The sequence below is a fragment of the Oncorhynchus masou genome, chromosome 11 (genome assembly GCF_036934945.1).
Source record: "Oncorhynchus masou masou isolate Uvic2021 chromosome 11, UVic_Omas_1.1, whole genome shotgun sequence".
Classification (NCBI taxonomy): domain Eukaryota; kingdom Metazoa; phylum Chordata; class Actinopteri; order Salmoniformes; family Salmonidae; genus Oncorhynchus; species Oncorhynchus masou.
Window position 1 is genome coordinate 12,997,186 of NC_088222.1, and position 24,714 is coordinate 13,021,899.

Consider the following 24,714-nt stretch of genomic DNA (forward strand, 5'->3'; position numbering starts at 1 on the left):
CGTTACTTGGTTGGGCCAAGCAGAGCAGAGATTTAGGAGACGGCTGTCACTGTAAATGGAGCAACATCGCCCTCTGCTGGTTACTTATACACTGGTCATCAGATCCCACCATAATACACATTACAAGAAATACAGTATATTGTATATCTTCGGCTGAACAATAACTTTCCCTAATATATACCTTTATATTACATCTATGAATGGGTGTATCATCTGCATTCGGTTGGTGGCGGTTAACCAAACATACTATAAACTCAACAGCACAAAGTCAGGATCAAGTTTACATAAGACATGATGCCAAGCAGGTTCATCCATAATTTTATTGTGCTCTATGGTAATGTATGATATCCATAGTGTGTTACTGTTGATCAACATATTGATCTGATCTGTGCTGTACGTTCTGTGGTTGATCTGTGCTGTACGTTCTGTGGTTGATCTGTGCTGTACGTTCTGTGGTTGATCTGTGCTGTACGTTCTGTGTTCTCATCTCCTTTAGTTTGTTTTGAGGAACTCCCCTTCTCCTGTAATACAAAGGCACATTCACATCAGATAAGCAGACTAAAACCAGGTAAATAATGCCTTTTTGTGTGGTCACTAAAAATATGTTGAAAAACCCTAATTTCACAATCAGTACAACTTGACCATGTAATCCCAAAAGATATCAGAATGACATGGCAGTGTTGCCCTAGGCCTAGGGAAACAACCTTGTTATAACAGACAATATGTGTGTGTCTCTTACCTGGATCCTTCATCACCCCACAGTACTCCTCACACTCCCTCTTGGAGTAGAACTTGTTACTGTTGACCTGGCAATAGTCCTTTTTATTATCCAGACAAAGACCAGAGTTTGAGTGGAAGACCCAGATCTTGGGCTGTCCAGTGCAGGGCAGAGAATCCATGGGCAGTCTACAGGCAGCTGTAGAGAGACACACACACCAGACAGGACTAAAGACATGAGGGACAATCTTGTCTCACACATAGTCTATGGGCATGAATATCATGTTGGTTCTTGAAGTGGGTTGAGCATTGTCACATCATCAACTAGGTTAGAAGTCAAGCCTGTGTCTCCTACGCACCACAAGACTGTATAAGCCCACTGAGCTAAAGTGAAGGCATTAGCTCTGTGGAGCTAACGCAAGTTTCAAGCTCTTAGACAAGATGACCCGTAACACGAGTGTGGTTCACCAACAGAAAAAACACCAGTGTTACACTCTATCCACTCACCCTCATTGCGACAGCTCTGGAGACACTCCCTCTCGGTCACAAAGTTGTTCTGGTTGCCCATGCAGCCTCCGTAGGAGAACAGCTGACAGGCCATACTGGTAGAGTTGTAGAAGTACCTCTGCACCATCCCGAAACAGGGACCTGCGTCCGGCTCGGCGCTACAGGACTCTGAAGAGAGATGTATAGCGGTGCATTGTGTGTTTTAGCCATAGACATACAGTGGGGTCTGAAATGATTGACACCCTTGATAAAGATGAGCAAAAATAACTGTATAAAATAAATAATTCAAATACCGAGCTATACTGTATGCTACATTTCTTTGGTAAATTATATTATTTTATACATAATACAATTGCTCAGAGAAAGAGATTTACTAATAATAAGTAATAATTATTTTCTCAAAAATCTAGCGGTCAAAATTGACACCCCTTTCAATACCTCACCTAGCGAGGATAATGGCACCCACCACTGGTGTGCATGGCCAAATAACTATATTTTCATGTCATCTGACCAAGCACTGGTTTCAATCCAAATGCGAATGCACACGGATGACATAAAAATAGAGGTCTTTGGCCACGCACACCAGTGGTGGGTTTGGCATCGAAATGAGAACGCATGAGCAGAAAATAACTCCCACCTACTAAATAAATATGGTAATGGATATTTGATGTTAAGGGGCAATTTTGCTTTATTTAATTATTATCATTTTTTTTCTCCCCAATTGGTAGTTACAGTCTCATTGCTGCAACTCCCCGTACGGACTAGGGAGAGGCGAAGGTCGAGAGGCGAAGGTCGAGAGGCGAAGGTCGAGAGGCGAAGGTCGAGAGGCGAAGGTCGAGAGGCGAAGGTCGAGAGGCGAAGGTCGAGAGCCATGCGTCCTCAGAAACACAACCCAACCAAGCCACACTGCTTCTTGACAAAATGCCCACTTAACCCGGAAGCCAGCCATACCAATGTGCCGGAGGAAACACCGTACACCTGGTGACTGTGTCAGCGTGCAATGCGCCCGGCCCGCCACAGGAGTCGTTGCTGCGCATCGGGACAAGGACATCCCTGCCGGCCAAATCCTCCCCTAACCCGGACGACGCTGGGCCAATTGTGCGCCGCCCCATTGGCCTCCCGGTCGTGGGTGGCTGTGACAGAGCCTGGACTCAAACCAAGAATCTCTAGTGGTACAGCTTGCATTGTAATGCAGTGGCTTAGACCACTGAGCCACTAGGGAGGCCCGTTGGACCCTTGTTAAGGTCAACGGCATCATCAACTTTACTCAGTACCCAATAATATTTGCCCAAAACCTGGTTGCCTCTGCCAGGAGGTTGAAACTTGGCCTCAAGTGGATTTTCCTCAAGACAATAACCCCAAGCACACATCAAAATCCACCCTATCAGTCCCGAGACCCCATCAAAAATCACCTTTTTATTTATCTGACTTTCGTTGTTCTGCATGTCCAGATCTATTTAGCCTCACGATGAAGCGTTTTACCATTTTCCTTTCAGGACAACTGGGGCTACAAGTAGAACATGCATTTGACATGAACAGTTTGATCAATGAGTTTTCTTGACAAATGTTTAAGTCTGGCAAAGCAGAAACCTGATAAAAATGAATTTCTATGAATGGTGTAAGTACAGAAATTGTTTGCTTAGTGGGAAATGAATATCCAACTAGTCAGTGACAATTGTGTGGAGTTAATAGTTTGTGACAGCACCTATGTGAGCTTATAACAGTATTATAGACACTATGTCCTGGGATGTCCTATGACCTTCTCTGTAGAATAACCCTTTACAATAATTATAGACACTATGTCGGCAGGGTAGCCTAGTGGTTAGCGTGTTGGACTAGAAGGTTGCAACCAGAAGGTTGCAAGTTCAAATCCCCAAGCTGAGAAGGTACAAATCTGTCGTTCTGCCCCTGAACAGGCAGTTAACCCACTGTTCCTAGGCTGTCATTGAAAATAAGAATTTGTTCTTAACTGACTTGCCTGGTTAAATAAAGGTAAAAAAAATATCCTGGGATTTACTATGATCTTCTATGTAGAAGAACCCCTTACCTTCTAACGACGCTTGTGAGGTCATAGAGCAAAACATGTTACACGTGCATATTCATGAGACTTTTGTAGCTGAAAACATTCAGATTCTACAGAGGCTTTGGTAAAAAGACTAGGTTCCAGGCCCCTTCGGGATCCGGCCTTGTTCTGCAAACAACGCTCTAGCTCAGCCCCTGTTAATCACACAGACTAATGGTTGGTATCTACGAGTGCAGAAAAAATAGATTAATTGAATGGTATAAACAATTCTGTATGGAGGATTGGTCTAAGACCGCTCCCAGTGTGGTCTCCAACTCATAAAACATTTTAGAAAAAGGCTCATTGCCGTTATCCTCGCAAGGTGAGGTATTGAAAGGTATTGAAAACAGGAGTGTCAATAATTTTCACCCCCTACTTCTTAAGGATAGGGGGCACTATTTTCACGTCCGGATGAATAGTGTGTCCAAAGTAAACTGCCTGCTATTCCAGAAGCTAGGATTTGCATATAATTGGTAGATTTGGATAGAAAACACTCTAAAGTTTCTAAAACTGTTATAATTATGTCTGTGAGTAAAACAGAACTTATTTACGAAACCCAGAGGACAAACCATCCAGTATTTTTTGTTTTTAGGTCACTCTCTTTTCAACGGGTTTCTATGTGGATCTAGATTTCTAAGGCACTTGCTTGCAGTTCCTATCGCTTCCACTAGATGTCAACAGTCTTTAGAAATCGGTTAATGTTTTTCCTTTGAGAAATGAAGAAGAAGGAGCCATTTCCTATCCGGGTGGATAGCCAAGTGTACTGTTGTGTTTGGGGCGGGCGACCTGAAAGCTTTCTCTACTTTGTTTTCGTCCAGATACCCGCCAGCATCACCACCCTGGATGGTTCCGACCTTGAATATGTGGACATCTATAAGTACCTAGGTGTCTGGCTAGACTGTAAACACTCCTTCCAGACTCATATCAAACATCTCCAATCGAAAATCAAATCAAGAGTCGGCTTTCTATTCCGCAACAAAGCCTCCTTCACTCACGTCGCCAAACTTACCCTAGTAAAACTGACTATCCTACCGATCCTCGACTTTGGCGATGTCATCTACAAAATTGCTTCCAACACTCTACTCAGCAAACTGGATGCAGTTTATCACAGTTCCATCCGTTTTGTCACTAAAGCACCTTATACCACCCACTACTGCGACCTGTATGCTCTAGTCGGCTGGCCCTTGCTACATATTCGTCGCCAGACCCACTGGCTCCAGGTCATCTACAAGTCCATGCTAGGTAAAGCTCCGCCTTATCTCAGTTCACTGGTCACGATGGCAACACCCACCCGTAACACGCGCTCCAGCAGGTGTATCTCACTGATTATCCCTAAAGCCAACACCTCATTTGGCCGCCTTTCGTTACAGTTCTCTGCTGCCTGTGACTGGAACGAATTGCAAAAATCGCTGAAGTTGGAGACTTTTATCTCCCTCACCAACTTCAAACATCTGCTTTCTGAGCAGCTAACCGATCGCTGCCGCTATCTATCGGTAAATAGCCCACCCATTTTTACCTACCTCATCCCCATACTGTTTTAATTTATTTTATTTTATGCTCTTTTGCCCACCAATATCTCTACCTGTACATGACCATCTGATCATTTATCACTTCATTTATCACTCCAGTGTTAATCTGCAAAATTGTAATTATTTGCCTACCTCCTCATGCGTTTTGCACACAATGTATATAGACTCTCCTTTTTTCTACTGTATTATTGACTTGTTAATTGTTTACTCCATGTGTAACTCTGTGTTGTCTATTCACACTGCTATGCTTTATCTTGGCCAGGTCGCAGTTGCAAATGAGAACTTGTTCTCAACTAGCCTACCTGGTTAAATGAAGGTGAAATAAAAAATAAAAATAAAAAAATGTTGTGGAGTCAACAGAAGTCAGAAATAGCATTATAAATATTCACTTACCTTTGATGATCTTCATCAGAATGCACTCCCAGGAATCCCAGTTCTACAATAAATGTTTGTTTTGTTCGATAAAGTCCATAATTTATGTCCAAATACTTCCCTTTTGTTCGCACGTTTAGTATACACATCCAAACTCAGGAGGAGCGGGTACAGGCAAAAATTCTGACAAAAAGTCATATTATAGTTTGTAGAAACATGTCAAACAAAGTATAGAATCAATCTTTAGGATGTTTTTATCATAAATCTTCAGTAATGTTTCAACCGGTGAATTATTTTCTCTGTAGAAATGCAATGGAACGCAGTTATCTCTCGATAGGCAATGACTTGAAAAACTACAAACCTCAGATTTCCCACTTCCTGGTTGGATTTTTTTCCAGGTTTTTGCCTGCCATATGAGTTATGTTATACTCACAGACATCATTCAAACAGTTTTAGAAACTTCAGAGTGTTTTCTATTCAAATCTACTAATCTATTAATATGCATATTATAGCTTTTAGGCCTGGGTAGCAGGTAGTTTACTCTGGGCACCTTTTTATCCAAGCTACTCAATACTGCCACCCAGTCCCAAAGAAGTTAAACAAAATCTATTTTTCTGAGCAATTGTATTAGTATAAATAAAATAATTTCCCAATTTATTTGAGCATATGATATAGCTCAGTATTTTGAATTATTTATTTTATACAGTCATTTTTGCTTGTCATTATCAATAGTGGGAATAATTTCGGACTCCACCGTACACTGTAATTACATGTAATATACATGAGTGTTACTCAACTTCAATCCTCCAGTATCCCTAACAGTACACACTTCTATTGTAGGCCTGGACAAGAACACCTGATTCTTGAATGAGTTTAATTAGCTATGTTTGTCCGGAGCTACACCAAAAATGTGTTCTAGCAGCTTCTAGCCATTCAATGACTAGACCCACACAGAGCTGATGCTAAAACGTACCTTCAATGTAGAGGTCAAGGGCCTAGCAGGCCCACCATGCACTCTCACCTTCATTCCTGACCATCACGATTCCGGCACCAGAACCCTCCTCAGCGGGCAACTCAGGGAGGACTATGTTCCTCTTGGCTCTCTGGGGACAGACAGACAGGTGAGTACTCAGCAGGGTTGGTGTAAATTCCATTTGAATTCCAATCAATTCAGGAAGTATACTGAAATTCCAATTCCAATTATCTTCAATGCTTTTCATTGAGGAAAATGTTGATTTACTTTCTGTAATGCCTTTAACCAAAGCCACGTTTTGATATAATCCCAGACTCTGTCACACGGTACAACTTCAACATTGAATAATTTAATACAGGAAGTACCGGTGCTGTGATCTCAGGCTGAGGCTCTGATGCTACAGGCTCTGTTCCTGGTACACACTCCCCTGTGGACAGAGACAGGAGTTCAAAGGTCAAACAATGTCCAGACACATAGTGGATGTATTTGTGCATGTGTGTGCAGGGGCGGACTGGCTGGTCCATATTTTGCCCAGTGGGCCTGTTTAGCTTTGTTTTTTTATGCAAAATTATAAATATTCGGCAAATAATGGAGGCCTGAAGGAAAATGCCAAGGCCGATTTAGAAATGCCAAGGCCGAATTCTGGTCCCAGTCCGCCTCGGTGTGTGTGCCTCTACCTTTGTTCTGTTTGATGATGATTGTGTTGTCAGCCATGCCCTGCTCCCTCACCAGCCTCCTGAAGTCCTCCAGGATAGTGGGTGACAGTTCCATGGTGCGACCTGAAGGAGGCAGCATTTTAATGGACTTTTACTGCTTAATATAATTAACACTATAGCTGTGTCTGAGAGGCCTGGTCTCAGATCTGTTTGTGGACATGCCAACTCCTATAGTCATTATCATATTTGTGTTTGTGCTGCTCTATAGCCAAATCAATTGGTTTTGATTGACTGTATAGCCAAATCCTATGGCTGTTGTCGTGACAATCATAATTACAACCAAAGGAGTTGGCAAGACAGCACAAACAGATCTGGTACCAGGCTCCTGTCTCAGTGGTGTGAAGTTAAATAAAAGACACTGGAGTGAAACTCACTGTATAGCTTGGCAGACTTTGTGTTCTCGCCTTCTGTTTTTTGTTTACTGAACATGACGATGGCGTACTCATCATAGTTAGTGTCAACCACATAGGCATCAACATCAGCCCCCCACTCTGCATGAAAGAAACATGGACGTATATGGTAGGAGAGTACGAGCATAAATATAGTACACAATGCCCATTACCTCTCATCGTTGACCTCTCATCGATTACAAAAATACACAGGCTGTGTATGGAAACATTACTAGTTGTCACATCCTTGCTTCCTCCGTTACTAGCTGTCTTTGTTTCCTTAATTCCTCTCAAAGCGCATTGTAAGAGAGGATCCAAGGTACCTCCCTTGAACATTCTCCTCCAATTAGCTTTGAGAGGACTTAAGAGAACAAGGACAGGGAAGGTCAAGTTTTCAGACATGGTTGAGGAGAGGAAGTGACAAACAGACTTACTGGCGATGTGGTAGGTGAATCTTCCAGGTGTGTCGGTCAGCTTGTAATCACCAGAGATCTGCTGACATGTCCCGTGCCTGCACATGCACACACACACACGCACACGCACACGCACACACACACACACACACACACACACACACACACACACACACACACACACACACACACACACACACACACACACACACACACACAGCATATATTGAATTAAAGGCCAATGCAGACGTTTTAATCTCAATATCTGCTTAACAATTAAGTACCTTACTGTTTTTAATTCAAATCTAAAAAACTATTCCTCAAACAATAATTATGTAGTACTGTCTGGGAGTGGTCTGAGTGAGGGGCCTAATTGGAGGGATATGTAACCTGAAACCTAGCTGTTATTGGCAGAGATTTGGAACTCTTTGTTATGGGTCTAATAACTTATACTGCCTGGTGATGTCACCAGGCAAGCCTAAACTCCACCCATACAAAACCTGCTGATTAGAACGTCATGTGTAATTGCATTTTATTTAACCAACAACTATGTAATAACACTGATTTTTTACAAAAGAATCTCACTTTTACAGCGGTCGTCTCAAACAGAAGTTTGACTGCATTGGGTCTTTAAAGCTATGGTGAATCCAGTTCCATTATTAGGTACAGTTCAGAGACACGAACGTGTGTGTGTGTGTGTGTGTGTAACCTCACTTATTCATGCTCCTTGTCATGCTGACTTTGTCTTCGGTGCCGCTGGCCTGCAGCTCCAGGATTCCGATGGCCGCATCTCCCTTGTGGTGCTGCATCCAGGGCCAGGTGGACGCTACCGCAATATCATGCCACTTCCCCATGAACTGACCAATAGAGAGACAGATGGAAAGGGTTTAACAACCTGTAATACTGTACTGGGAACAGCAAGTATTTAGACACCTGAGGCGTATAAACACACTAAAATCACAAAATCTGCATAGCTTGACAACTCAACCGAATCAGTCTATTGGCCATTTGGCCATCAAGTAACGTTACGAAGAATTTTCAAACCAATTACTCTCCTGATTATGACTAATAGATCAGATAAGGCGAGAGACAGATCCATGGTCTGAGAAACAGAAGACACTCTGACCTTAGTCAGGTCGAAGTTCTCCTGTGTGGAGAAGAGAGGTTCGGGAAGCAAGGGCACGCCATGGAGGAGGCGAACGAGGCCCAAGAGGAGCGCGAGTACGACAACCTGCTGCATTCTGTCTTCCTGTCTCTGATACCAATCTCTGACTGAGGCTACCCTGAGCTCTTGGAACTGCTGGGAGAGCTAATCTCCCCACCCCTCCAACCTTTACCCCTCCAACCCTCAACCTCAACCCCCTCCACTGGATTAGGCTAGCAAGCCAATGGCCAATGACCATGTGTGTCTACCCCTTCCTGTACCCTCTCAAACTCCAGCAGAAAACAAACCGCAAACAGAGCAAAGTACTCCTTATCTCTCTGTTTGTCGCTGTAACATTGGACTTCTAATTTAAATTTAATAGGAAAAAATATCTAAAATTTAAGCACAACCGAGCAGTAGCATGCATAGCTAAAACAATATTGGCCCAATGATTCCCCCCCCCCCCACACACACACACACATTTCCTCGGGAGTTGCAGCGATGGGGCAAGACTGTAATTGCCCAATTGGATACCACGAAATTGGGGAGAAAAATAGGTACAAAATTAAATAAAGAATAAAAACATTTTAAAAACATGCCCTTTGGACCTACACTTGGCGCTCTGGTACCGCTTGCCTTGCGGTAGCAGAGAGAACAGTCTATGACTAGGGTGGCTGGAGTCTTTGACCATATTTTTGCACCTTCCTCTGACACCGCCTGGTATAGAGGTCCTGGATGGAGGGAAATCTGACCCCAGTGATGTACTGGACCGTACACACTACCCTCTGTAGTGCCTTGTGGTCAGAGGCCGAGCAGTTGCCATACCAGGCAGTGATGCAACCAGTCAGGATGCTCTTACCGGTGCAGGATCTGAGGACCCATGCCAAATCTTTTCAGTCTCCTGAGGGGGAATAGGCTTTGTTGTGCCCTCTTCACGACTGTCTTGGTGTGTTTGGACCATGATAGTTAGTTGGTGATGTGGACACCAAGGAACTTGAAGCTCTCAACCTGCTCCACTACAGCCCCATCGATGAGAATGGGGACGCACTCGGTCCTCCTTTTCCTGTAGTCCACAATCATATCCTTTGTCTTGATCACGTTCAGGGAGAGGTTGTTATCCTGGCACAACATGGCCAGATCTCTGACCTCCTCCCTATAGGCTCACTTATCGTTGTCGGTGTTGTCAGCAAACTTAATGATGATGTTGATGAGTCATGCCTGGCCATGCAATCATGGGCGAACAGGGGGCTAACACTGTCTTTTGGTGCCGGGAGACCAGTTTCAAACCTGGTTGTTCACACCTCCACCTGAACAGCAGAACAGATAGACTCACCATAGAGGGACACCTGTGTCTACAGGGGTTGAATGGGGGGAACCCGGATTCTGGGATTTCCTGGGATTTACCACCACAAACCACTTGCTTTTTCCGGGATAATTAACTGTGAGAACCCAGTAAATTATAATAACTTATTTAAATGAACAGCATGGCGTGAAATGGAACTGTTATATGTGATGTCTACATCTTCTCTACGGCCTCTGCATGATCAACGCTCAGAGTAGGGACAGGCAGCCCATCTCAGATTAGAGTGCAGTTCACAATGCATGTAGATCTATCATCTCATCATGGTAACTTTTTTACTTGTGACAAGTAAGCCTATATTTGCTGTAGTCTATAATATATAGACTGAATGCGTGTCTAATTGACCCATCTCCATCTGACTTTCGCAGGTCACCTGATGTTTTATTTATTTATTGCAGCTGAAGAGTTTTAAAGCAGCCTATCACTCGAACATCATTGTTTTAAATCATTGCACTCTCTTGCAGTCTTTCTCCATCAATTCCATAAAAATATATCCAAAATAGATAATCCTGTTCTAGATTGATATATAGCCCTACATATACAGTGCCTTGCGAAAGTATTCGGCCCCCTTGAACTTTGCGACCTTTTGCCACATTTCAGGCTTCAAACATAAAGATATAAAACTGTATTTTTTTGTGAAGAATCAACAACAAGTGGGACACAATCATGAAGTGGAACGACATTTATTGGATATTTCAAACTTTTTTAACAAATCAAAACTGAAAAATTGGGCGTGCAAAATTATTACTACTACAACTAACGACACCTGCCTCTGATTGAGAACCATACTAGGCCGAACACAGAAAACCAACCTAGAAACACAAAACATAGAATGCCCACCCAACTCACGTCCTGATCAACTAAAACAAACAAATAACACAAGAACTAGGGTCAGAACGTGACACTCAGGTAGCATCAGGTTTGAATGTTTTTAATCAAGCTCTAATCAAATCCATACATAGGCCTATTTATAAGCTTTATCGTGCTTTTGAATGACACTTCGGGTTTTGGTGGGGCATACCGGGTTACCCGGGAGAAAAGGGATTTATTCTCGGGATGGAACATTTTTGTAAAATACTGGGAAAATATTAAACACCCAGTGTGTACTCTCCGTCCATCTTCTTGTGCTTCAGGACCACTGCATATTCATTGTAGTTGGTTGGTCGCCTCTACCGTAATGTCCTTCACCTGGTTATAGTCTGGAAAGAACGATGATGTTCAAAGGACTTTTAATATTGTAATCCTTTGATTATCAACTAGATTCAACCACAGGATGATTTGGATGGGTGGATTGTCAGGGTGCCGGAACATAATGACAAATAATTTGTAGACTGCAAATCGACCGCAAGAAGCCCAAACAGATATAATATTTGACGAAAACATAATAATCTCAAACTTTGCTCATGTTTGTATACGGTCACATACACTCACCGGCCAGTTTATTAGGTACATCATTCTAGTACTGGGTCGAACCCCCCTTTGCCTCCAGAACAGCCTGAATTCTTCAGGGCATTCTACATGTTGGACCATGCTGACGTGATGGTATCATGCAGTTGCTGCAGATTGGACAGCAGTACATTCAGCCTGTTCTAGCTCATCCCAAAGATGCTCTATTGGGTTGAGGTCATGTTCCAGGCCATGTTTTTCCACTCCTCAATTGTACAGTGTTGGGGAATTCTCTCTCTCTTTCACTATGTTTAGAAACACAACAGTTCCCAGATGAAACCAAGATCACCAACTTTGAACAGATATGCTGGTTTGTTATGAAGATGCTGAGAGAAGGCTCTTCTCTTGTTAGGGCAAGCATAAAGCATATAACTTATCTTGCAAGAACAAGCAGAGGCCTTCTCTTAATAGAACAAGCAGAGGACTTCTCTCGTTAGGGCAAGCAGAGGATTTCTGTTGTTAGAACAAGCAGAGGATTTCTGTTGTTAGGGCAAGCAGAGGACTTCTCTCGTTAGGGCAAGCAGAGGACTTCTCTTAATAGAACAAGCAGAGGACTTCTCTCGTTAGGGCAAGCAGAGGACTTCTGTTGTTAGGGCAAGCAGAGGACTTCTCTCGTTAGGACAAGCAGAGGACTTCTCTCGTTAGGGCAAGCAGAGGACTTCTCTTGTTATGGCAAGCAGAGGACTTCTCTTAATAGAACAAGCAGAGGACTTCTCTCGTTAGGGCAAGCAGAGGACTTCTCTCGTTAGGGCAAGCAGAGGACTTCTGTTGTTAGGGCAAGCAGAGGACTTCTGTTGTTAGGGCAAGCAGAGGACTTCTGTTGTAAGGGCAAGCAGAGGACTTCTCTTGTTAGGGCAAGCAGAGGACTTCTCTTGTTAGGGCAAGCAGAGGACTTCTCTCGTTAGGGCAAGCAGAGGACTTCTGTTGTAAGGGCAAGCAGAGGCCTTCTGTTGTTAGGGCAAGCAGAGGCCTTCTGTTGTTAGGGCAAGCAGAGGCCTTCTCTTGTTAGGGCAAGCAGAGGACTTCTCTTGTTAGGGCAAGCAGAGGCCTTCTCTTGTTAGGGCAAGCAGAGAACTTCTCTTGTAAGGGCAAGCAGAGGACTTATTTTGTAAGGGCAGGCAGAGGACCTCTCTTGTAAGGGCAGGCAGTGGACCTCTCTTGTCAGGGCAGGAAGAGGACTAGAGCAGTGGAGGATCCTCAGAGGAGGAAGTGGAGGACCATCTTTATCAGTGGAGAAGGTGAAATAGATATTTTTTATGAAACTTTTTAGATAAAACTACACTAAATACAGTATATTCACATCATCAAATAATTGATTAAAACACACTGTTTTGCAATAGTCTACAGTAGCCTCAGTAGCACTCTGTTGGGTAGCACCATGGTGTAGCTGGAAGACAGCTAGTTTCCGTCCTCCTCTGGGTACATTGAATTCATTATAAAACTGAGAGAAAGCGAGCTTGCTATATTTTGTTCTATTAATTTTCACTTTTATCTTTCACTTAGCTAGCAAATGCAGCTAGCTAGTTTAGCCTACTCAAACACCATGCTCAAACAGAGAGGGATGCTATGTTAGCTAGCCAGCTATGGCTATCCAACACTGGAACTCTTCCAAGTCAAGGTAAGCTTTTGGTTTTATTAATTTATTGCCACCTTGGCTGCCGGTGTAACTGCTAAACTGCCTGCTGACTGTACACGGTACTGCATGATTGCAGTGGGTTTACTAACACGTTAGCTCTAGTAACTATGTTGACTGACGTTAGCGAATATGGGGAAAATGATGTAGTCTCTGTGTAGTGCTTAACGGTTATGATATCAAGGTTTGGCTTGGAAAGGTTTTTGCCTGGTCACAGACAGCTAATGTGCACTGAAGTCGACAAGTGAAGGGAAGATGTGAGAGGAGGAGATTGCGTAAATGCGAGAAGGATGAGAAAAGTGATCATGTTATTTTTATGTGGCTCCTATGAGGACCATCTTTATCAGTGTGTGATCAGGGTTCCATCTATGTGCGATCAGGGGTGCATTCATTCCGTCTATTCTGGTGAAAACATTTCTTAAGGGTAAGAAAATGGAATGAAACGAATAAATTGCAGGCAAAGGCTAGACAACCTAGCCAATGAATGAAAGTATACAGATTTAGCGAAAAAGGGAAAATTCAAGTATCATGTAGTAGCCTACATTGAACTGGGTGAACTGGGTGAATGGAATATGAATGACAATCATCCAATATGCTGTAATAGAAATAAGGCAATGCTCCCCCAAAAAATTGGATGAATTCACCATGTATCACTGTCTTTTCGTATGCGTAGAGCTTACTGTGGCATCATGACGATCTTCACACAAGGAGAAAGAACATATGATACAGTAGGAATATGCATCCATCTTAGTACATCCTCAATACCCTAACCAAGGTGGCTGTCCTTTAGTTAGGTTGCCTGGATGCCAATTCCCATTCTAGTGTTGTATATCATTCTGTTATCCTCTGGGCCGACTTGGTGAGGTTGACATTGACGTTAGTCTGTGGAGTCAGGAGATTGATGTTGTCATTGGTTTGTGGAGTCAGGAGGTTGACACTGACGTTGGTCTGTGGAGTCAGGAGATTGACGTTGCTTGTTGGTCTGTGGAGTCAGGATGTTGACATTGCCATTGGTTTGTGGAATCAGGATGTTAGCGTTGGTCTGTGGAGTCAGGATGCCCATGGATACTCTAAGCTTGTCTTTGTAGGGGGCGAAGACTGGGGAGTACACCAGGCTCACAATGTATCATTTCCCTGCATACACACAGAGGGACTCAATCAAGCCTACCAGAGTAACCCTATAAGAGTAACACCTAGCCAGTCATACCCCAGCCTCTTCCCTGCAAGCTGAACATAACATACAGACAGTAGGCTACACATAGAGTCAAACCTACACTTTAAATAGAGATCAAATCAGCAATTTGACTCTTTCAACAGTGTCAACAACAGGAAGAGTCTGTAAATCAGGCAGCAAGACATGTATCTCATAACGCAGTTGTATCTCCGTGGTTGTCCAGTGTGTGTCCCCCATGGGCGGAGGGAACTTGGCGTGCTAGTCATCCTATCAGTGTTGCAACCCTTTGACCCCTAGCACTGTTTGCTTTGGGCTCAGCCTCTGTCCTAATGCTACCCTGTCCCCACCATCACTGGGACACACCATTCCCTTCCCTATCAGACAGCCAATAACAAACAGAGTACTGAACATGTGGGGTAGGGTAACATGTCGATTACTAAGAACTTATTTAAATAAAAGACTCACAGACTACAGGTCAAAGTGACCAACTAATTCCTTGGAAAACTGCTTGTGTTTTGATATGAGTCAGAAGCATTTATTCTAGAGTCAAAATGTACTACAAAATGTAAGTAGGATAATTTTGGCCATAAAGTCAGTTTTGTCTAAAACAGAGTTTTCAAGCTCAGTGCGTCACAGCGAGTAGGTTGGGTTTGGATTACAATTATGTCAACAAATCATACCCCCTTTATGCCAAGTTCACATGCAAATCGCCCCTCTGTCCACTTCGCTTTCCTTCATTGAATTGGCCTCCGTTGTTTCATCGCCCCCAATGCGGTCAAAGGATCACGGCCATTTGAGACGGACCATGAAATACATGGTTCCAGCACGTTGCACAGCCAACAACCGTGGTTTACGTGGCCTTCCTGAAGGACACTATTGTGCAGAAAAGGTGGTTGGCAGCCTAGCGGTTAAGAACGTTGGGCCAGTAACTGAAAGGTTACAGGTTCAAATGTCTGAGCTGACTAGGTGAAAAATCTGTTTATGTGCCCTTGAGCAAGGTACTTAACCCTAATTGTTCCAGGGTCACTGTCAGAAATGGCTGATCCCTGGCCATGACCCCACTCTCTGAGGGTCTCTCGGGGGGAGTGGGATGACTAATTCCCCAGCCAAGAAGATGCCACTAACATAGTTATTTTGGCAAAGACCTCACCTCCAGCCTGCTCACTGATGGTCGTCGATGACAACAGAATTAGGTAGGTTTAGTCTGACCTGTTCAAACCTCAACGTGGTACCTGTTTGTTTGTCCGATATCACCTATCCATTACTGCCATTGGTAATAGAACAGTAACTGTGTGTTTTTACAGATGCAGAGTCCAGCAATAGCAACACCCTTTTGATTCCATGTGTCACTGATGAACTCTGCCTATTTTTACAGATGGACTACAGATGGTTTTGCTAGCCGGCGTCCTCAGTCACTTGATGGGTAGACCATAATAGGGTAGGTTTGATCTGACTTGTTCATACTTCAACATAGTACCTGTTTATGTGTCAGATATGACCTATCCTAACTGCCTTTGGTAATAGAACAGTGACTGTGTGTGTATGCATTCACAGAAACATGTTTAGAGCCAGCACATGGAGACAGACGGGCTTGATACTGATGTCTCTGAATGGAGAGAGACCTGGTACTCGGCCTTAAAATTTACTAGGCACAAATTTTACTTGTATTGTCTATTTGTATTATTGAATTGAATGTTATCAGTCAAAATGAGGAGGGAAAACCCTGTGTATTCTGCACCAGGATCAGGGAACTCTTGTTGTATATGAGGGGGACAGCTGCAGACAAGGTTCTGACAGATGGGTGTGTCTTGGTGGTGGCAAGGACACACCCAAAAAACACCTACCTCAAACCACACCCCCAACCCAACTCACATTTTGCTTCTGTTATGGTCACCAGCATTTCTTGAGGAGCCAAAAAAATGAGGCCAAATCAGCGGTTGCTGTTCCCCGTCAAAGTTACTCGCCACCTACTGCAAAACTACACGCCACCTACTGCAAAACTACACGCCACCTACTGACAACAGACTGACTGGCAGGCAAAGAGGGTTCCCTCTTAAAATGAAGTTAATCGTTTCCGCTCAAAGATCAGTTAACACTGATGGAGATACCCAGATGGTGTGATGTGAAATGCCTTGTTGAATCAGAGCAGGCCCTTCTCTGATGCACCCTGGGTAATGAAAGCAAGCAGATGAAAGAATGGAGAAAGCGGCATGATGACATGTATGAGTCTGGTCTCTCAACCTTCTGCAGGTCAATGTCTCTCTGAGGCTGTACTTCCTCACGGACACCCATCATCATGGCCACTGTCACCAAGGTGATCCTCATTGTTGCAGAGGAAGAGGAAGAAAAAAACTGAGAGGACGACAAGTACCCTGTTCTGGAACCACAATGAAGTCATAGTCATAGATTAAGAAACGTTTGTGCTTTTTTTTTAAACAATTATTCAATTCACTGTTTGTTTTTCTACCAACCAAGGAGTCATACACTGGGCAACATTGTCAGTCAGAAGAGCAACATGTCCTTTTACAATACAACAATACAACAATTTAAATAATTTTTATTAATATGGATTTGCCGTTGGCAATGTTTTTTTTTAAATGCATGATTTACAGCCAGCTAGTCTTTTAGATACAAGATGACATCAGTGTGTTGCAGACAACACACACCTCACACACCTCCTCCACACACACTCTGTATGACATACTAAGCATGGCAGCCTGTCCAACAAAGGAACACACACCTTCACTTCTCTGCCATTGCTCATTGTTCCTGAGTACCACAACAGAACAGAAAAACAAGACAAATTAAATGTGCATCATGTGGCCAGGTCAGTGAGAAGAACAGGTTATTATTATTACTGAACTGGAGTGATTCTTTCTGACCAGAGATACAGAATTATGGCCCAATCAATCATCAGTTAGATGTTTTGGTCCCCACACTACCCCATGATAGGTTTAGGTGTCTGATGCAGTGTCCTTGACAGATCAAAGGGCTAGAGTGCATTGCCAAAAAGGAGTAAAACACCCCACAAAAAACTAATTATTCAATGCAGGCTTCTAGTGCTATATCTTACTTCCTGTTTCTCGTAGCATCAGGCCTCACGATTAGCTCAAGCATACCATATAACTGATGTGAATGATGATCAAAAGCATGGTATAGACCATTACTTACTGACCCTTGGACTCTTCAATACAACACAGTGGATAAGCATACTGTTTCCATTCATCATTCTGTTTTATTCATTAGCCATAATCCCAGTACTATAGAAGAGCAATGCATTGATTTTACAAATACATCAGACATTCTTTAATAAACTTAGTTAGGGACATAATGGTTACTCTTATGGAATGAAGGTTCACTGGTATGGTAGCACTAGAGCAGTGGACACCAACCGGTCGATCGTGATGGACAATTCGATCTCCAAGGCATTTCTATTCGATCACCAAACATTTCTGTTAAAAACCCAACGATAAAGCCTTGCGTTCCTACTGTTTGGTTTTATTTAGTGCTGTTGGCGGGAGGTGCAGTTGATTCAGCAGCCCTGGCGCTGGGAAGGCCAGGTGTTTTTAACCACTTCATGTGTCTGAAGGTAATACTCCGCCTACCCGGTCGTCCCAGAGAGCAAATCAAGGGCACCTATAGGCCTACCACTGGTCAATCAGATAGCCCAGATCACCATGACTGCACAGTGATCTGAGCCATCTGTGAGATTTCAAAACCATGACCAGAGAGATGCAATTTGTTAAAACACACATGCAGCTGTACCGCAGCTGTAATGAATGAGTATAGCAAAGTGTTTCAATAAGTGTTTCAATAAGCTTGCGTTATTATTAGCAGCTTGTCTTTTTTAATATAAAGGAATATTTCACTTTCTCTGGTCATAGGAGTAACAACATGAATTGGTGCATGAGACAGAGATAATGCAGTGCTACTTGAGTTTCAGCTGGACTGTGTCACTCACCTCAGACTGACCATCAGATGCAGGTCATGAGCCTGAGCTGTGCCTCACAATGAATACAACAATTACCAGTGTGATCATATACCACATTTAAAAAATATATAATTTCAAAATGGTCTGAGAAGAACAACATTGGCAGGATAAGTCAAGCGTAGCCAATATACAGTGAGTGTCTTCGGCCCATAACCTACTGCACAAACCTCATTGCTACAGAACAGTTTTTAATTGGTTAATGTTGCATAGGCTTACATTTAAAAAATAAATATGAGCGGTAAATCTCAGCTTGCATTTTGAATCAGAAAGTGATCTTGACTCAGAAAAGGTTGGTGACCACTGTACTAGAGAATGATACAGGCCTCTAGTGGCCAAAAGGCCATGTTAGCATGGGCAGCGCCATTGAAGGCTTCCACAATTTGAAAGTAGTCAACTGGGTGGGACTTCAAACTTCATTGACTGATCCATCCTGGAGACCCTGTTGGAGTTATGTCCAACCGGGTCATCAGGAGGGATCGGCCAATCGTGAATAAGAAAATTGACTACTTCCTAATGGAGACTACTCCATGCTGCCATAGGCATTATAATGGCGCAGATACAAAGATGAGTCCTTTATCTATCTCTATGGGTAGCAGTAGGCAGCAGCAATGAGGATTTTTCTGGGAAACAAAGCCTCCCTGTGGTTAAAGATGTGACCAACACCCTGTCACTCTCTCACACTACTATAGCTCCCATTGGTTTGACAGACATAGGGGGTTGGTTTCCCTAAAAAGCATATTCAATGGAGACATGTTTCAGTCCAGGACTAAACTTAATCTGTGTCCAGAAAACCATCCCAAAGACACATAACCTCAGAGAGCCTGTGACAGAAGACAGTCTGTCTCTATTCAGTGTCATAAGATAGTGGGCTGGTGCCGTCATAGGTTTAGGTTCTGGTTACAGTCAAACAGGTAGACATATAAACTCACGGAAACCCTTCACTCACTTCCAGAACCCTGCGACATCAAAGCTTTGATTTCACACACAGAAAATAACTAACAAATGCAATGCATAGCCGCGACACAGTCAATGCACAATCAGATCAAGAATACTTTATAAAATAATAATTTAAAATTACAAAAAAGTGGGAATGGAAACATCTGGGGCAGAGAGGAGGTGAATCTCAATAGTCTAAAACAGATTCCTCTCCTCGTCTCCTCTGCTTCAACACAACAGCATAGGTGTAAACAATATGGCTATTTTTCACCTCCACTCCTTTCAGATCAGTGCAGATGGAGGAAAGGAGACAAGGAAAGGAAGCCACTTCAGAATATTGCCCAATGCCCATTTGGACTCCTGTGGGGCTGCCCAGTCAGGCGCCACCTTGTGGTCATACTATCATTTGACACCCCAGGATCACAAGAGTCAAAGCAGCATTCTCATATAACCCCAAAATGTATATACTCTTCTTTGCAACATTCCCCCCCCTTAATTAAACATTTTTCTTCCTCAAACATTTGACAAATGAAACGATCATCAAGGGGTAATAAATACACTGATACTGATGGGTGGAGCTGGAGAACTATGTTGTCACTTCCTCTTCCTCATCAGCGAGGTGTGCACGTGTAACACGACAAGAGACACACCAGACAAGGAGAATCATTGTGCCTCGGTCTCCACCTTCCATTTCACACAGACAGGATATTTGGTTGACGAAACCGGCTCATAATTTGTTTGTTTTGAGAGGACACGGTGACACATCACGTAGAGTACTGCCGACGGTACGAGAGCTGGGGAGGTGACTGTCGTTAGTCACACGCCATGTCCTCGGAGCGGCGGGAATAACATCATGACCGACCGAGAGGAATGTCTAGCCATAACAAGAGAAGCAAGGATCAAACAGAGGTGCCTGGGAAGGGTGAGCGTTTGAGGGACTGGGTGAGAGACTGGGTGAGAGGTTGGGAGACTAGGTGAGAGGTTGGGAGACATGCCTAACAGGAGTGACCATGGGTTAGGGTACAACAGAATTGGGGTGCTGAATAAAAGTGAATGGGAAATGTGGGTTAATACCTGATGATAGGGACAGAGGACAGACAAGGGAGCGATAGGAGAGTGAGGGAGTAGGGTGCTATGGGACTGTAGGGAGTGAAGTGTTAGGGTAGGGGGTGATGGGACTGAAGGGTTAGGGTAGGGGGTGATGGGACTCTAGGGAGTGAAGGGTTAGGGTAGGGGGTGATGGGACTGTAGGGAGTGAAGGGTTAAGGGGTGATGGGACTGTAGGGAGTGAAGGGTTAAGGGGTGATGGGACTGTAGGGAGTGAAGGGTTAGGGGGTGATGGGACTGTAGGGAGTGAAGGGTTAAGGGGTGATGGGACTGTAGGGAGTGAAGGGTTAGGGGTGATGGGACTGTAGGGAGTGAAGGGTTAGGGGTGATGGGACTGTAGGGAGTGAAGGGTTAGGGTAGGGGTGATGGGACTGTAGGGAGTGAAGGGTTAGGGTAGGGGGTGATGGGACTGTAGGGAGTGAAGGGTTAGGGTAGGGGGTGATGGGACTCTAGGGAGTGAAGGGTTAAGGGGTGATGGGACTGTAGGGAGTGAAGGGTTAGGGTAGGGGGTGATGGGACTCTAGGGAGTGAAGGGTTAAGGGGTGATGGGACTGTAGGGAGTGAAGGGTTAAGGGGTGATGGGACTGTAGGGAGTGAAGGGTTAAGGGGTGATGGGACTGTAGGGAGTGAAGGGTTAGGGTAGGGGGTGATGGGACTGTAGGGAGTGAAGGGTTAGGGTAAGGGGGTGATGGGACTGAAGGGTTAGGGTAGGGGGTGATGGGACTGTAGGGAGTGAAGGGTTAAGGGGTGATGGGACTGTAGGGAGTGAAGGGTTAAGGGGTGATGGGACTGTAGGGAGTGAAGGGTTAGGGTAGGGGGTGATGGGACTGTAGGGAGTGAAGGGTTAAGGGGTGATGGGACTGTAGGGAGTGAAGGGTTAAGGGGTGATGGGACTGTAGGGAGTGAAGGGTTAGGGGGTGATGGGACTGTAGGGAGTGAAGGGTTAGGGGGTGATGGGACTGTAGGGAGTGAAGGGTTAGGGTAGGGGGCGATGGGACTGTAGGGAGTGAAGGGTTAGGGTAGGGGGTGATGGGACTGTAGGGAGTGAAGGGTTAGGGTAGGGGGTGATGGGGACAGGGTCTGTGAATCTGAGGGTAAACTCACAGTAAAGGCACAGTACTCTGTTGATCATTCATGCTGCTGAGAAGATGAAGCAAGAAAGTAGAAGAACAAACAATAACGAAAATAAGAATATTTTCTCTTCTCCTCTCCTCTTCCCCCTTTGAGCAAGGGCCATCTTTAGATCAGGTCTCCCAAACCCTGTTCCTGGAGAGTTACCCTCCTGTAGGTTTTTGTTCCAACCCCAGTTTTAACTGACCTGATTCAGCTTATCAATTATTAGAATCAGGTGTGCTAGATTATGGTTGGAGTGAAACCCTACAGGACGGTAACTCTCCAGGAACAGGGTTGGAGAGGCCTGGTTTAGATCATTTGGCTTGCTGCACCAGAGTCAGTCTCCTTCTGTCCGTAGCACCAGAGTATTATCCTCAACAACACCTCAGAGACAGAGGAGGTTAGTGCTTCTCACTTCAGCACGCTCTCCGGCAAGCTTAAAAATGTCTACTGTGCCATACAAGACAAAGCCAATCCATTGGGCCCAACCTGCACAATGTTGACACAGACAAAAAAACAACAACGAATTTACCTAGAATCAGGACATTCTGAATCTTCTACCCAGAATCAGAACAGAACATTCTGAATCTGAATCTTCTACCCAGAATCAGAACAGAACATTCAGAACCAGGTTTGAAACTAAGAGTTATTGGTGCTCCAGCAGCTGGGAGTTGGTCTGTAGATTCTATAGTTGAAGACTAGGAGGACCACCCCTAGTGGGTGAGGTCAGGAGAAAGCCGAGCACAATTGTGGATATAGTAAAACATGATTAGAATTGGTATATTATCAGGAACTTGAACATACAATCATCCTTTTGTTTTCAAACGTGTAAAGACTATTCTACAAATTAAATATATTTGGTATAATGCAGACATTTCAATATATTAGAGAGCTTCTTCACAGCTGTACACTGCCACTGCTGGAGCCCTATTGCACTTAAATCCATCAGTTTCAGGTTAGCTGTACTGTATGTCTAACATGGATGTGCCGAGTCAACACCACTAAAACCAAATCGGCCATTTTGTGTCACAACAGAAGCCACTGGTCACTGACTGGGCAGTGTGCAGGTTGGACCTATGAGAGAATGACCTCAACATGAGACGGACAAACCGACAGACCAACAGGACTGTTTCCTTCAATCAATTCAAGTTCTTTCACTGTGTCAAGTTCCTATAGCTAGGACTCTTACATTTGGAGTAAGTTACTATGTTTTTGCATTCTGGACATGCCACACGCCCCTCTCAGCCAGCGAGCTGTGTCCTTCCAGCGAGCGTTCCTATAGCTCCAGGGCAGGTCAAGGTCAAGCTCTGGGAGGGAGGTGCCTTTAGAGGTCAAAGGTCACTCTAGGTCTATCGTGGGATATGGTGTCAGATTGGCTTGTCATATGACCTGGATGAGCCAGCTGCCCCTCACTGTGGTCACTGAAGTAATGAGGGGTGTGGGCTTAGAGAGCAGAGAGGTGGGTTGTAAGAGTTAAGAGTTTCTCTGGGGGAGGGAGAGTGACTTCAGGAATAGGGTGTGTGTGTGTGTGTGTGGATGGGGTGATTTCTTTTTTTTTGGGGGGGGGGGGGGTGGCAAGAGTGATCAGATCTCACAGTTACAGTTTCTGCTTCCCTGAGATGATGCTGCTGTAGAGCTCCTGATGCAGCTCCACATAGCGCCCCCTGGTGGGGTCCAGGAAGTACAGTTTGTCTGATACCATGCTGGGGTCAAAACCGTCCCGCCGCATGTCTGTCTTCTGGAACTTATAGGTGCCTGGAGGAGGAGCAAGGGGGAGGGGGGGGGGTTGAATTAGAGACTCAAGTAGAACAGCTAATACATGATCAGTTTTGTATTTTTAGTTCAATATGAATAAGATTATATGGACAGAAGGGACCTGATCCTAGATCCACAGTCCTACTTCATCACTTCTTGAATACAGTCCCTGACCTCCCCCTGAGGAGATGATACAACATACACTGAGTGTACAAAACATTAGGAACACCTGTTCTTTCCATGACAAACTGACTAGGTGACTCCAGGTGAAAGCGATGATCCCTTATTATTTATACATTTTTCGTATTTTTTTTACCCCAAATTTAACTCCTCTGAAACACGGCCCTGCCAAGCCACACTGCTTCTTGACACACTGCTCACTTAACCCGGAAGCCAGCCGTACCAATGTGACGGAGGAAACACCGTACAACTGGCGACCGTAGTCAGCCTGCATGCGCCGGGCCTGCCACAGGAGTCGCTAGAGCGCGATGGGACAAGGACATCCCGGCCGGCCAAACCCTCCCCTACCCCGGACAATGCTGGGCCAATTGTGCGCCGCCTCATGGGTCTCCCAGTCGCGCCACAGCCTGGGATCGAACCCGGGTCTGTAGTGACGCTGCACCACTTGGGAGGCCCCTTATAATCCCTTATTGATGTCACTTGTTAAATCCACTTCAAATCAGTGTAGATGAAGGGGAGGAGACAGGTTAAAGAAGGATTTTTAAGCCTTGAGACATGGATTGTGTATGTGTGCCATTGAGGGTGAATGGGCAAGACAAATGATTTAAGTGCCTTTTAACAGGGTATGATAGTAGGTACCAGGCGCACTGGTTTTGTGTCAAGAACTACAACGCTGCTGGGTTTTTCATGTTCAACAGTTTCCCGTGTGTATTAAGGTCCACCACCCAAAGGATATCCAGCCGACTTGACAACTGGAGTCAACATGGGCCAGCATCCCTGTGGAACGCTTTGATAACTTGTAGAGTCTGTTCCCAGACGAATTGAGGCTCTTCTGAGAGCAAAAGGGGGGGGGTGCAACTCAATATTAGGAAGGTGTTCCTAATGTTTTATATACTCAGTGTATAACATAAGTAACAGATACTGTATACATGACCAACTGCACCCACCTGTCTTGTTGACCTCTTTGAGGAAGCGTAGGAAGACGGGTCGTGCGTAGGGTGGCAGAGCTTTCTCTAGATCCTTCCCAAACTTCTCCAGGTCTGTAGATCTCTCTGGATCTGCTACGGCGGCCATCCCAGCCTTCCCCTCAGCCCCTGAGACATGCAAAGGAAACATTTGATTGTATAAAGCATCAGCCTGCTACAGGGGTCTGAGTTAAAAAGTCCCAGTCCCCTCTGCCCCAGACACATGCATCAG

The 24,714-nt window shown here is 44.4% G+C and overlaps 2 protein-coding genes and 1 long non-coding RNA gene across 5 annotated transcripts in view; 1 reads left to right on the top strand and 2 right to left on the bottom strand.

The window, feature by feature from the left end:
- Positions 1-302: 302 nt before the first annotated feature.
- LOC135548136 (protein AMBP-like) lies at positions 303-8,985 on the bottom strand. Of its 2 annotated transcripts, XM_064977426.1 has the most exons (10): positions 8,805-8,984; positions 8,393-8,535; positions 7,700-7,776; positions 7,251-7,367; positions 6,838-6,939; positions 6,526-6,587; positions 6,209-6,290; positions 1,225-1,392; positions 740-916; positions 303-521 (listed from the first exon to the last, which is right to left on the bottom strand). In XM_064977426.1, the coding sequence occupies exons 1-10, from the start codon at positions 8,916-8,918 to the stop codon at positions 493-495; spliced, it is 1,071 nt and encodes a 356-aa protein (XP_064833498.1). In that variant the 5' UTR covers positions 8,919-8,984; the 3' UTR covers positions 303-492. The 2 variants fall into 2 exon arrangements, with proteins under 2 accessions (XP_064833498.1, XP_064833499.1); XM_064977427.1 differs by lacking the exon at positions 7,251-7,367 and having other exon boundaries at positions 8,805-8,985.
- LOC135548137 (uncharacterized) lies at positions 1,898-2,604 on the top strand. The gene is made up of 2 exons (XR_010456779.1): positions 1,898-2,001; positions 2,058-2,604. It is a non-coding gene; the product is annotated as an uncharacterized LOC135548137 (long non-coding RNA).
- Positions 8,986-16,975: 7,990 nt separating the features above from the next.
- Positions 16,976-24,714, bottom strand: part of LOC135548138 (long-chain fatty acid transport protein 4-like) — a 29,387-nt gene continuing 21,648 nt past the window's right edge. The window contains exons 12-13 of one of the 2 annotated variants that reach the window (XM_064977428.1): positions 24,465-24,611; positions 16,976-23,337 (exon numbers count right to left, since the gene is read on the bottom strand). In XM_064977428.1, the coding sequence (XP_064833500.1) occupies positions 23,180-23,337; positions 24,465-24,611 (305 nt within the window). In that variant the 3' untranslated portion in view covers positions 16,976-23,179. Of the gene's footprint in view, positions 23,338-23,433; positions 23,518-24,464; positions 24,612-24,714 lie in introns of those variants that run through there. The other variant, XM_064977429.1, reaches the window with a different exon arrangement.